The following is a 14,969-nucleotide window of genomic DNA, read 5'->3' as shown; positions in this document are numbered from 1 at the left end:
CTGTTGCCTCTACAATTTCTGACTCTGTGTCTGAATTGCTTGAAGCATAAAGAGTTGTTGAGCCATTTGACTGCAGCAACAAGGGCTGTGATAAGGTGGACAGTGTGCAAAATTTAATAAAAAATCATTTTTATTGGTTTTTAATAAAACTTCATTTGAAGGGGGGGGATGGCCACTCAGTCCAGCAGCAATTCAGACACAGAGTCTGAACTTGTAGAGGTTCTGAGGTCATAGTGGTTAGTGAGATGGTTAAAATAGTTTCAGGCAGAAGCTGACCTGCAGTGGAAGAGAAACAATGACTAAGAGAGGGTGGAATGGAAAATGACAATAGCTTACACCCCTAAGTATGTACTGTTTTGGGTTTTTGTCCTCTTTTTTCCCTAGTTCCACTGCTAGTTCAGTTCACTCAAGATAATAAATACTGACCCCCACCATGGAGAACCGGTGAGCTGCGTGCCGAACCTGTGTTGCTATGAGATCCGAATTTTTCCAGCAGTTCTGCAAATTCTCTCCTGGACAACAAGAAGAATGCTAATTAGTACAACTGTCTACCCCCAAGTATAGTGTGTGAGTGTGTATCACACATGGATTGTTGTGATGTTTCAAAACTACACCTATCTGAAACAAAGGTGAACTTTTCATAATTATTCTTCCTTTCTAAAGTTAGGTTTTCTGTGGCACTTCCCCCCACCCTCAAAAAACCCTCATCACATGGAGTCTTATATCTGGCTGACATATTGTAAAGGCAACAATGTTAAAATTAATAACTTCAGTATTTTGCACCCTAAATTCAGTTCTCCACATTTCCACATCAGTTTGGAAATTTATTTAATTTTAAGTCCTCGTGTCATGAAATTCATTCTCATTTCAGTGCAAATTGATCGTACTATGCACATTTTCCTCTACAAGTTTGCCTCACACACACATTTTTGCAACGCAAGCTTCTGCTAACTCAACGTATTGTTCTGTTATTTTCAGAAAGGTTTGCATTTGCCAGGTTTTGGAGGGCGGGGGGACACTCTCCCCTGGTATATGCATTTACCTATACATTACTTGACTGTAAAACTGTGATGCCAAATTCGGAGCAGCATGGATTTCAATGAAAAGCTCTTTTTTGTTTTGTGCATTGTTTAGGAAAGTGGAAATTAAGTTGGTTCAACCTTCAAAAATGTGACCTGAATCAGATTTCTTCCCCATCCCTAAACACTATCAAGACCAGGGACAAATCAGTCTTGATGCAATGAGAAATCACATTTACAATATGGATGTTTGATCATGCCATGGAGACCTATAGGATGTAAGGGCTGGGCAAAGATTGGCCAGGCTGACCACTGACAGGATCACTGAGTCATTCATGATGCTCAAACAGCTGACCTCAAAAGAACAGAGCGGGTGGGACAGGGAAGGGGCGATCTGGGCACCTCACCAACCCAGGTCACGTGATCTGCGTCAGAAACGCACCTCTGACCCTAAGGTGGAGACAAGGATGATTATTCCTTCAAGCTCAAGGGCTTGGCTGAAAGATAATAAGGGATAAATAAAATAAAATAATAATGCTAAAAAGGCCGGCATAAAACCACCTTCTCACTCTCGCTTCCTCTCCCCTTCGTCTTAATCTTGGAGATATGTATTGGTGTATTAAACATTTTGTGAGATGATTATGTAAGTGAAATCTCTACAAATCTTTCCCCCTCCCAAAAGCTTACAGGCCAACTCCCCCTCGGGATGATCTTTTGCAGATTTAGTGCATAACTGATAGCAAAGGATGGCTGTAAATGTTGCTCAAAGTTTGACCACCTTTCCTTGGGCTCGGTATGTTGTATATGATTTAATTTCCTGGCCATTGAGGGGCAGGAAAGCCTCTTTATATTAGCAGACATATGCTGCAGCTTAAAAGATGTGACTTTAGGAAGATATGACTGGGCAGAGTGGAACAAGGAAATCTCAGTTGCTGGAAAGGAGGACCAGTCTCTTTTGCCAATGTATTCTGCCCCATTAATGCTTAGATAATACACACACTGTGATCTCGATTCTCCTTCCCAGGATCTTGCTAGTGATGAAGACAGGAATCTCCATTATTAGTGAAAGGATTGTTTAGGTAGGGAAATCTAATCTCAGATGGCATGTGCCCTCCAAGGCCAACTGCTTTGAAATAAAATCAAAGATAGGAGACTGCAGTCAGAGCTACCAGGGTATTATGTTTTAGCTAGTATACAGTTATTGTCTTCCAAAGCAACTACTCTATTCTGAACTTAAAAATGGAAAGCATAATGCTGGCGGTCAACAAAAGAGGTTTAAAGACTCTCTCAAGGCAAATCTAAAAAAATGTAGCAGAAACACCGACAACTGGGAAACTCTGGCCTGCGAGCACTCCAATTGGAGAACAGCCATTACCAAAGGGGTCATGGGCTTTGAAGACACTTGAACTCAGGACGAAAGGGAGAAACGTGCTAAGAGGAAGGCACACTTGGCAAACCCTTACCATGATCAACTCCCGCCCAGAAACCTATGTCCCCACTGTGGAAGGCTGTGTGGATTCAGAATTGGCCTCCACACTCACTGTTAAAACTGTGTTTATGGAAGACAATCTTACTCGGTTACAAGTGACTGCCAAAGAAGAAGAGGAAGACAGTTCAGGACCAGGTCATTTGAGAGACCACCTTATCCCTTATACACCCAGTGGACTGCTGTGGTCTGCAAGAGAGTTTCTCCTGAAATTCCAAAGATCTCAGAAGCCCCTTGCACAGTAACTCTGTGAGGCTTTTAGTGGGGCTGCCCCTGTTCTGCGGAATACCCTTCATGTTGACGTATGACAGCAGCCCATGATCTGCACACTCTAGAAACCACTGAAAACATTTTTGCTTTGACTGGCTTTCCCAGCTGGATAAATGGGTCTTTACCACAAGTGTCCATTTGCTTGGGTTTTAAATATATTTGCTGTTTTTAACTTTTAATTATCGTATATGTAAATCGCCCTGAGTCTATCTAGAAGAGCATCCTGTTTCCTTACAGCAGCCAAGTGCTTCTCAGAAGCCGACAAGGCAAGAGCCTTCTCCTCTTATTTATCCTCAGGCAGGACCCCAATTCAGGGGGACACCAATTCTGAAGAGGGAGGCTCTCTATATGCCATGATTGGGGGAGGTCCTGTGCAGCCAACAGATAAGATGAGAGCCAGCTCCTCCTCTGACAGCACTTACATGCCCCCCAACATTTCTCCAGTGAAAATAGGGACATCTCATTCCGTAATAATAATTTTACAATTTATACCCCACCCATCTGGCTGGGTTGCCCCAGCCACTCTGGGCGGCTTCCAACATATATAAAATAATAATAATAATAATAATAATAATAATAATAATAATAATAAGAATTTATACCCTGCCCATCTGGCTGGGTTTCCCCAGCCACTCTGGGAGGCTTCCAACAGAATATTAAAATACAACAACCTATTAAACATTAAAAGCTTCCCTAAACAGGGCTTCTCAATGTCTGGTAGTTGTTTTTCTCTTTGACATCTGGTGGGAGGGTGTTCCACAGGGTGGGTGCCACTACCGAGAAGGCCCTCTGCCTGGTTCCCTGTAACTTGGCTTCTCGCAGCGAGGGAACCGCCAGAAGGCCCTCGGTGCTGGACCTCAGTGTCTGGGCAGAACGATGGAAGTGGAGACGCTCCTTTAAAAAAAAAAAACTTCCCCTATACAAGGCTGCCTTCAGATGGCTTGGGGGTCAGATAACTCCATGCCCTCCAACATTTCTCAGATGAAAATAGGGACACCCTAAGGAAAAGCAGGATGTTCCGGGATCAAATCAGAAACTGGGACAGCTTCTGTAAATCTGGGACTGTCCCTGGAAAAGAGGGACACTTGGAGGGTCTGCTTATGTAAAAGCAGTAAACTCTAAGCTGAAATGCACAAACTTTATAAGGCTAGCTTCACCATTAGGTAGAGTGTGGTAGCTGCCTCAGGTGGAATATGCTGGGCAGGGCAGAAGAATATGGCCTGCCCTGCACTCAGCTAGCCCGCTACCCTCAGGTCGGTGAAGGTTGATCCATTCAGGCAAATGGAACACTGCCCTGCCAACCTTAGCCAGCCCCCATCTGCCTTTCTTCTTATTGCAACCTGTCCATGAGGTGGCACTGCCTTCCTTCTGCTAACCTCAGTGTGGAACTCAGCAGAGAAGAGGAAGCAGGAGGTGGGGGGAAATTAGCTCTGCCTGTCATTGACACTTACTCCACTTACTCCACTTACTGTTGGGTTCCTTGCCTTCCACCCCCCCAGTCCCAATGGGCACCAGCCAGCATTGCCTTAGGTGCAGTAGAGTATGCTAGTCCACTGCCAGTTTTGAAGGAAGAGTCAATGCCAGCCCAGCTGGCTTCTGTATATGGAATGTGCGAAGGAGGAACATTGTCCTTTGTCCTGGCAGCAAAATGCCAAACCTGCACAGTGAAGCTGCAATCCAGAGCACCCTTACATGGGAGTAAGCCCCACGAATAGGCTCACTTCAGAGTAAATATACACATAATTGCACTAGCATTCTGTAGTGGAACCACCACTTAATACCATCCATTAATAATGCGGCAGATCTGTGCCCATCTCAATTAAATATACTGCACCCATCTCACGATACACCAGTTACACAGATTTCTACAATATACCCCAGATTATCTAGTGGCAGGGACTTGTGTGAGTCTCAGGCAGGAGTTGATTGAACAAACAAGTAAAGTTTAATTAAACAAAAGAGGTTTATGAAACAAAGTGGGTCAGGAACTGCGTTCTTTCAGGTAGAAGTTAACTTGTTTACTTTAACTAACTTAAGATGCCTCAGGCTTAAACACAACACTATAGGCACAGCTCTTCTTAAACTCCAGTTACTAAAAACCAGTTGTTACACTTCAGGTGGTAGATGTTCAGGTTTCTAGAATAGATGGTAAAATGTTCAACTCAGTTTCTGTCACTTAGATATTACAATTAAATAATTTCAACATGGTACAGTTTCCTTCACAGCTTAATATTTTGATTCATGAGTGAGGGGCACTTCTCCTCAGGCACTCACTCTTTTAACAATGCCATACCTGAGGTCTTCTAAATGGTATAACAGACCCAAGAGATCACCTCACCCCTTGTTACTGGGTTGGGAGTCTTCAGTACCTAGAAGAACTCTCCCCTCCTGGCTATACGGAGACCCAGGTAGCCTGAATTCCCACAAGATCTACCTCTCCTGGCTCAGAGTCAGCCCTCCCAGAAAACTCCTATCTGTATACCTTCCCCAGACCCTTGACCTGGTCTCCCTATCCAAGCTGCAAGGCTCTGTCGTCTCGCTATGGATAGTCTCCTCAGTGTGTATGTTTAACGTCACTCAGAACCAGTTCTTCTTACCACACTCCAAACTCCCAACTCCAATCAAACCCTATCTCTTAACCTGAACCTTTGCCCCTTCGCAAAATCAAACCCTATCTCTGCCCCTTCGCAAAATCAAACCCTATCTCTCATTTTAAATCCAGCCCTGTCTAACTCTCTCCCACCTAGAAACTGCTCCTTTTATTCTCCCCTCACCCAAAGTGCTGTTTCTTCCCCTTCTGTGGCTAGCTGACTGTAGTGAGAGGCTCCAGCACTCTGGTGGAGTTTCAGAGGAACTGCGACACCAGACTCTAGTCCAGGGGTCAACAAACATTTTCAGCAGGGGGCCAGTCCACTGTCCCTCAGACCTTGTGGGGGGCCAGATTATATACAGTGGACGCTCGGGTTGCGAATGTGATCCGTGCGGGAGGCATGTTCGCAACCCGCAGCACCACGTCTGCGCACGCGCAGGTTGCGATTTGGTGCTTCTGCTCTTGCGCAGAGCATGATATAGTACTTCTGCACATGTGCAAGCACCGAAACCCAGAAGTAACCCATTCCGGTACTTCTGGATTTGGCGCGGTGCGCAACCCAATACCCCACAAATAACCCAGAGATGCATTTTAAATAAAAGCACACGTTTTACTCATGTAAAAACACCAGGCAGGCCCCACAAATAACTCAGAGATGCATTTTAAATAAAAGGACACATTCTACTCATGTAAAAACACGCTGATTCCCGGATCGTACATGGGCCGGATTTAAAAGGTGATTGGGCTGGATCTGGCCCCCGGGCCTTAGTTTGTCTACCCATGCTCTAGTCCAGGGGTGGCCAACTCCCAAGAGACTGCGATCTACTCACGGAGTTAAAAACTGGCAGTGATCTACCCCCTTTTGGGGGATTCAGGTCAAAGTTGTTGAGCTGTTTTTAGGGAGGGGGAAAGACACATTTGGGGGGAGTGCAGCGCAAAATGGTTGAGTTTTTTTCAGGGGAGCCAAGCTTGTTGAGCTTATTTGCAGGGAGCCAGTGATCTACCAGTGATCTACCACAAACGCTCAGTGATCTACTGGTAGGTCACGATCTACCTGTTGGACGTGCCTGCTCTAGTCCGTCTCTGCTGTCCATCATGCATTCCTCCCTGCCCCAGGTGAGAGAAAAAGTCAGTCCTTACCGGGCATCGTCATCTCGGGCAATAAGAAGGCGCATGTGGCTGGTGGCAGAAGCCGTCCTGAGGATATCCACCGCTCTGCAAGGAAGAGGAAAGAGAGTGATACGCGGTAGGTGACTGACACTCACCAAGAGGCCTTTTCGGCCTGCGAAGCATCTTCAGACTTGGGTCTCCAGATGTTAAGAACATAAGAAGAGCCTGGTGGATCAGGCCAGAGGCCCATCAAGTCCAACATCCTGAAACAAATTCAGAGCCCTGATCCAGAATGCTATACCTTTCACTTGTAACGCCAAGCAAACTGTCTCCGTTAACTTCTAAGATCTGGTCCCCTGGTTGCAGGCGGCCTAAATCAAGCAAACAGGCAAGAGAAGTGTCACACATATGGAAAAAGAACATACTCCCTATCCATAATTGCATGGGGACAATAGGAACACCAGCAGCTGCCTTATCCTGAGCTGGATCATTTGGTCCATCTAGCTCCATACTGTCTGCACTGACTGGCAGTGGCTCTCTGTCAGATGGGAATCTCTCTCTCATTTATTAACTTTTCTGTTTTGCAATTTAGAGTATTCATTTAAATAACCCTAAAATATCAATTTACACCCCTTCTTCTCTTTCCGCAGTTCATTTCGCATCACATATTTTACATAAACTAAACCATTCAGTATTCCATAGTTACATCCATCAAAACTTATTTACACTGTTGAATTTATCTTAATGCTGCCAGCGTATTCAACAAATGGGAATCTCTTCACAGGGTCAGCATCACAAGGCCTTTAGGTCAGATACAGAAGCAATAAATGGCACTTACCATCAGCATGAGCAACACCTCCTGGTAGGATTCTCTTAACGTAAACCCCATATTCCTCTCCAGTAAATTCTTTAATGCCTCCAATCACTTTAATGCCTATCAAGAAAATATGACATAACATAACATTTCCTTACTAAGAAGCAACTGCTACCCCATCCTCTGAAGGCACACCCACCTTGTACACTAGTTTAAAAGACATGGGAATGCTGAGAATTGTTGGCCTGGTGAGGGGCCTGGAAGGGCTTACTAAACATTGATATGTCAACAAAGAAAGTTGCCTCATACCAAGTTGGGCTGTTGGCCCACCTACCTCAGTATTGTCAACACTGACTGGCAGCAGCTCTCAAGGATTTCAGGTAGAAAGTGGATAGATAATATTAGAATTCAGAGGCATCCAATTAAGCTGAATGTTAAAAAAAAATTGGGAAATGATATACAATGAATTGAAAAAAATGTTTAAAATGACATTTGTAAAAAAAAACCAGAAGCATTTTTGTTAGGGATTGTAGGACAAGACCGGCCAAGAAAAGCAAATAATTTATTTATGTATGCTACAGCAGCGGCAAGAGTCTTGATAGCACAAGGATGGAAGAATGAGGAAATCCCGACGAAAGAACAGTGGCAAGAGAAATTGATGACTTATGCAGAACTGCCCAAATTGACTTACAAATTGCGACACGAGGACAACTGCGACTTCAAGGAAGAATGGGAACTTTTTACAAACTATTTAAAGAGACAACAAAATGAACTTGGACTCCTTGGCAGGTTTTGAATAAACATATACCGTACAAATTGAATGGTTGATAACAATTTTATAATATGCAGAGAAAATATGCGAAGAGAAATCAGGGAGAGGAGCTGAGGGAACTCCTTGGTGGGGGGAGGGGGGAGGGGAAAATAATGTATGTGATTATATGGTTTGATAATTTGTTATGTGGAAATTGATCAATAAAAATATTTTTTTTTAAAAAAACAACAACTGAATGATGGGAGATTCAGGACAGGGGGTGGGGGGGGGAGGGAGGACTTCTTCACACAGAGCATAGCTGGACTATGGAGCTCTTTCCCTCCCCCCCAGAAGGAGCAAGGGCCACTGACATGGATGGCTTTAAAGAGTATGAGGCAAATACAAATACTCTTGGGGGGTAAGGCTATGACAATGGATACTAGCCATCATGACGATGTTCTTCCCCCCACTGTTAGATGCAGTAATGCTTCTGAATTTCATTTGCCTGGCGTTGCAAGTGGTAAGAATGGCTGTTGTGCTCAGGTCCTGTTGGAACAGAATGCTGGATCTGAGGGACCACTGGCCTAATCCAGCTTCTTCTTCTTAGGTCCTTATGTATCAGTCCTTACCACTGAAATCCATATATTCCACTTGAGGTATAGAGAATGAGAGTGAAGTGAGCAACCTCAATAGTGGCCTTGAGGATATGGAACTCCATCAGGGAAGCTTCGTTATACATCAGTGTGTTTTGCAAGATGAACCTATTGGGTTGGAAGTAACACAACTGATACTCCCAGAAAACTGTGCATAGGATTGCAGTCTTCCTAATCCTAATGAACTGGAATAAATAAATAAAAATGCCCAGTAGCACCTTAGAGACCAACTAAGTATGTTCTGGGTGTAAGCTTTTGTGTGCATGCACACTGCTTCAAGCCCGAGGGGTAGGAAGATTTCAAGGCAAACACAGTTCTGCAAATCAAACTGTACCCTTTTACATGTCCTCGCTTTGCTCAAAGTCTTCTGTCTCTTATGCCTTGCTTGGGGCATGTGCTGGATACCTGCCCAGAATGCCTAGTGCCACAACATCTCTGTTGTGACACAGAATGCCTGTACGCTGTATTTCTAGTGCACGGCTGAGGAGGATTCCAAGCCAAAAACAGCTGGGGTGAAAAGTTCATTGGGGAGGGAGAGGAAGGAAAATAGGTCAGTTTTGATTGCTGTTTATTTATTTAAAAGCTAAACCACATAAATGGTTTTTATCCCTCCGCGGTATATAAAAATAACATAAAACAGAATCAAATAGCATAATAAAAATGGTAAAATAGCTTTATAAAAGCAGGGGGCTGCAGCCATCTAAATTTCACTCACAGTAAAAAGGTAAAGGGACCCCTGACCATTAGGTCCAGTCGTGGCCGACTCTGGGGTTGCGGCACTCATCTCGCTTTATTGGCCGAGGGAGCCGGCATACAGCTTCCGGGTCATGTGGCCAGCATGACTAAGCCGCTTCTGGCGAACCAGAGCAGCGCACGGAAATGCCGTTTACCTTCCTGCTGGAGCAGTACCTATTTATCTACTTGCACTTTGACGTGCTTTTGAACTGCTAGGTTGGCAGGAGCAGGAACCGAGCAACAGGAGCTCACCCCGTCGCGGGGATTCGAACTGCTGATCAGCAAGTCCTAGGCTCTGTGGTTTAACCCACAGTGCCACCCGCGTCCCTTTCACTCAGAGTAGTTTCATTTAAATTAATAGGTGTAGGCTAGTCATGTCCATTGATTTCCGTGGTTTACTTCATCATACTGGATGAAGTGTGCTGTAATGGTTAGAGTGGTTAGGATCTAGGAGACGAGGACTGAAATCCCCATTCATCCATGAAGTTCACTGGGTGACCTTGGAGCCAGCCCCTAACCAACCTCACAGAATTGTTGTGGGGATGAAATGGTCGGCGGGGGGAGGGGGGATTCAGTAGGCTCTTCTCATGTCCTTATGGACTTTTGGTAAGTCATGCCCAATAACTCTTTTAATATCTGTCAATAGAGAAATTCAGTATTTCTTAATCTTTGCATATGTTCACACAATATTAAATATCCTTCCTCAAGGGGCTCAGTAATGCATCAGTCACTTGAATTCAGATTAATTGTACCCGTGTTAGAACCCAATTAGATATGGGGTCTCCAACATGGTAAGTGGGCAGGCATCTTCCTTGGTGCCCTTTAAGTTTTCCTGCCCCTCCCAATTTTTAGGGTGTTTTTTGTTTTTGTTTTAGGGGGTTGCTTGGGAAGAGTTGCCTGTTTCTTCTTCAGCCTGCATTTTATTGGTTTTGGGGTATGTGTAGGTTTTTTTGTGTGTTGGTTTAAGGGAAAGGCATTCTCAGCATTGCCATTGTTCCTTTTGTGAAATGGGTATATTGTGGTGCCTACAGCACAGTTCCAAATGTGTCCCCAGCTCCCAAGAGGTCAGGAAACCCAGAGCCAAACAGGATTTTGAAAAATGTAAATTCATGCATAATGTAAGAGTAAGGCAAATTCTTCCAGTTTCAGTTTTCTTGGCTGGCTCTCACCTCTTTCTCATGCAATCCTATTAGAAAGCGTGTCAGATAGTCACATCTCATCCTTATTAAACACACACACGTAGCCAAGGGCGACTGATTGAACACAAATAATAGGAAGAGGATCCCTTCCCGCAAACAATTTTTCAAGTGCCTGTTGTTGCACACCCACAGTGCCCTCTGGCGGTAATATATAAGGACTGGTGCTAAATCCGAAACAGAACTCTAGTTTAGAATCAGGCAAAAAATCGGCTGAAACATGCATGCGGAATTTCCAGTCTCAGCTCCATGTGGAGCTCTCCAGGGTGCTACTGGGAGATAGAACTTTGCTTGCTGGATACCTTTGTTTTTAATATGTAATGCTGTACTGTTTTTAACACTGATTGGGAGCCGCCCAGAGTGGCTGGGGAAACTCAGCCAGATGGGCGGGGTATAAATAAATTATTATTATTATTATTATTATTATTATTATTATTATTGCCTCATCATAACCCAAATCCAAACCCTTACCCAGAATCCGCTGTCATGACTGGAATTATGGATGGAGTAGAAATTTGGTTTGGTTCACATTTTAAAACAGCTTTCAAAACTTTCAAAAACAATATGCATCTTTTCAGATTCAATCTTCTCTGAATTTTGCAGCACAACTGTGCTCAAATACTGTGTACGAAAATGCATGTGTACATAAAAATGCACATAGTCATGAAAATAACATGCAGAAATGCAGTATATCAGGAAAAGCTTCTTTGCACAAATGTGTATATTAGGCAAAATTGCATACAACAATGTGTATTAGGAGAAATCTACACTAAAGTGCTGAATTTTGATTAGGAATTTTAAAAAAAGATTCACAAACTGATGTGGAAATGTGGAGAAGAGAACAATGAGAAAAATGACAAACTGAGACCACATTCACACCATACTTTTAAAGCACCATGATCCCACTTTAAACAGCCATGTCTTCCCTCAAAGTATTATGGGAACTGTGGTAAGGATGCTGAGAACTGTCAGCAGACCCCTCTTCCCCTCACAGAGCTACAATTCCCAGAGTTCCTTCTGAAGAGGGATTGATTGTTGAATCACTCTGGGTAACAAGTACATCCCCCTTCTTGCAGCAATAAAAATGTGCTTTAAGCATATGGTATGTCCTTAGCCTTTGGGTACAACTGACACAACTTGGCTTTTGGTCATTTAGAATTTCTGGTGATTTTTTTTTAACCAATTGGACTGTTTCAATGAAATGAACTCTCTACTGGTTGTTGTTTTTTTAATTTGTTTTATATTTTACTATTTAATGTGGAATTTGTGGTTCTGATTGTTTGGATGTGTAAGCTGCCCTGAGATCTCTGTTGGTGAATGGATAAACTAAAAACATGAGATTTGACACAGAAATGCCTAGCAGGAAAAGGGCAAAAATGCAATTTATCAAAGGCTCATTAAATTCTAATTTCTTGGAGTCTGGGCTGAAGGCTGTGGGATTATGAATGCTGGTTTTAATTAACAAATCAGCCAGTCAGTGAGAGCCAGCGAGATCAGACTTCCTTGCTATCAATCCAAGACACAAATAGATGTGTTAACAGACGGGAGGAAGCCCACAGATGCTGAGCATCTGTCTGTTGCAACCACACACAACACACACAGCATGAGAGGCAACTGAACCAAGGAATCCACCCCATTGACAAACATGCTTTGCTTGGAGGTATTCTGCGAAGCCAAGATCAAAGCAACTGATCTTCTCACGCCTAACAAATATAGGAACATGCTTATTGAATTGCTCTTGTTGGGGTACAGAAAGTTTCAGTCTGAGCCACCTAGGAAAGAACTCACCTGGAGTCAAGACTCCTGGTTCACCTAGCTTGGTTGTGCTCAATAACAATAACAATTTTATTATTTTTATGCCACCGATATGACTGGGCTGCCCCAGCCCCTCTGGGTGGCTCCCAACAAAATATTAAAAACACAATAAAACATCAGCCATTAAAAGCTTCCCTATACAGAGCTGCCTTCAGGTGTCTTCGTAAAGTTATTTATCTGTTTGATATCTGATGGGAGGGCGTTCCCACAGGGTGAGCCAACAAGACCCTCCTATACGACTGGCAGCTGCTCTCCAGAATTTCAGGTATGGCTCTCTCCTAGTTGTTGTGGATTGAATTGGGGAACGCAAATCAGATGATATACCACTGAACTACAACCCTTCCCATTTACACATTATGGAAGGGTCTGCTTTGTCTGCTATCTTCCTTTACTCTGCAATAGCCCAATTTTGAACTGAAATGATGGAAACACAAACACACACAACAGAGCCCCTTGCTCACCCCACTTGCCAACACCCTGCTAAAGGTAAAGGTAAAGGGACCCCTGACCATTAGGTCCAGTCGTGGCTGACTCTGGGGTTGTGGCGCTCATCTCGCTTTATTAGCCGAGGGAGCTGGCATACAGCTTCCCGGTCATGTGGCCAGCATGACTAAGCCACTTCTGGCGAACCAGAAACGGAAACACCGTTTACCTTCCCGCCGGAGTGGTACCTATTTATCTACTTGCACTATGATGTGCTTTCGAACTGCTAGGTTGGCAGGAGCAGGGACCAAACAACGGGAGCTCACCCCGTCGCGGGGATTCGAACTGCCAACCTTCTGATCAGCAAGTCCTAGGCTCTGTGGTTTAACCCACAGTGCCACCCGCGTCCCTGCTATTTCCCCCATATTTCCCCCCTAGAGTGGTGGCTCCCAAACTTTCTTTGACCACTTCCCCCTTGGTTCCTTAAAAAAACATTATTCAGAATAGCAGTTTGCACAACCCATTAAGAAAGATAATAATGCAAAAACAACAAACATACTATCAATTGCACATTTATTCAAATTCCAATTAAAACTATCTAATCTAATTAAGTCAACCAAATTGATGAACTTCATTCAGTGATCCCAGCCACTCAAAGTCGGTTAGTCGGTTACACTTCCAGTGCCTCTTGCCACCCGGTTGCCTCTTAATGTCCCCCTAGATAATTCCAGTGCCCCCCAATGGGTGGCACACCCCATTTTGGGAAACAGTGCCCCAGAACTTCTCCCTCCCACCCAATGTAAGCACTAAGTTTCACTTTCTGAAGCCACTTCTCTCTTCCGTTCTGATGCTCCACTTGGCACCCCCGTTTTCACCTTTGCTCCCATATCCATGCATCCTTCCCCTCTGTTCTGTACCCCCTTTGCACAAACACCCATTTTCACAGAAAAGGAAGGAAGCCTGTGGGAAAGGAAAGGGATGTCCTCAAGGAAGAGGGTGTGGAGCCAGAGCCATTTGATGGGACTTAGTGAAGGGCAGCTGGAATGCTGGTTCCCCCTGCTCTCCTTCCCTGGTTGGCTGGCCACACCCAGCATCTTCCACCCAACTGAGCAGCCCTGGCAGGGCAAGCTGGTCTACGTCACCCATGTTCTGCAATTTGCCAGGATGCTGCTGGAACTCCTCTTCCATTCTGGTCATCTGCTGGGAGATCGCCATAGCAATGTGGCCCAGGGCCAGGAGGGTACCAGCCATGTCCCTTGCCCTTCAAGACATTGCAACAGCAGCAGCAGGTGGCCTATGAGCTGCTTGGCCTTACCACTGCATGGGAAAAGCCTGTGATGGCAACTCCACCTTCTCATCCTCTAAACTGGGCACTCTCCCAGCTGTGGGGAAAGGGGAGACTTCAGGGATTTCAGGCCAGGAAAGCAAGGAGGTTTCCCACAAAGGGAGAGCTTGACATTAATAGCTCCGCTCACCACCACCCTTTTTGAGGTTTGCCTTTCCAGATGATGCGTTGGTAGAAGGGCAGTGGGAAACTCAGGCTGGCTACATATTTGGCTACCGGTGGCAGAAGCAGCATTCCCCAGGGGGGCACCTGTCCTGTGCACACTGCAGCCCAGCAACTACGATGGCAGCAGCATACTGAACTGCCAGGAGGTGAGTGGAGTGCCTGCAGAGCACCTGAATGACGTTTGCAGACCAATGGGTATAGAGCAACAACAGTCAGGGTTGTATCCAAGGCAGTACACATTATGCCAGCATAAGGGTTTGCCCTTGTACAATGGAAGTTCTCCTATTCTCTTCCCAGATCTGCTCTGAGGGTTGGGGAACTCCCAGAACAGATTTAGTGGACTCACTGGGGAAGGAGGAGGAGGGGAAGTTCCATGGTGCAAGCATAAATCCTTGCACGGATGGAATGAGTTTGTGGGATACCACCTTCTCTTTATATATTGGGGCAAGCCTGGTGGAGTTCCCAGATGTGTGTGCACACCTGTATTTTAAAGATGGAAACACACAGCTGTGAGAAGTGCATGATGCTTGCAAGGTGCATATTTTCCATAGGACTAGGCTAGTGCAACCCTGGCATTTCCACAACTATCATAACGTG

At 44.7% G+C, this 14,969-nt stretch overlaps 1 protein-coding gene across 2 annotated transcripts in view; it reads right to left on the bottom strand.

Annotated features, from left to right (window-relative positions):
• LOC309356658 (syntaxin-binding protein 4-like) overlaps positions 1 to 14,969 on the bottom strand; it is a 58,711-nt gene that overhangs the window by 19,416 nt on the left and 24,326 nt on the right. For both annotated transcript variants that reach the window (XM_081888217.1, XM_081888218.1), the window contains exons 3-6: positions 7,314 to 7,409; positions 6,777 to 6,846; positions 6,506 to 6,580; positions 427 to 512 (exon numbers count right to left, since the gene is read on the bottom strand). In XM_081888217.1, the coding sequence (XP_081744343.1) occupies positions 427 to 512; positions 6,506 to 6,580; positions 6,777 to 6,846; positions 7,314 to 7,409 (327 nt within the window). The remainder of the gene's footprint in view (positions 1 to 426; positions 513 to 6,505; positions 6,581 to 6,776; positions 6,847 to 7,313; positions 7,410 to 14,969) is intronic.

Source organism: Podarcis melisellensis (assembly GCF_964234715.1).
Source record: "Podarcis melisellensis genome assembly, chromosome: 14".
NCBI lineage: Eukaryota > Metazoa > Chordata > Lepidosauria > Squamata > Lacertidae > Podarcis > Podarcis melisellensis.
The sequence above is the reverse complement of the archived record's forward strand: the minus strand, read 5'-3'. Positions and strand labels throughout refer to the sequence as shown.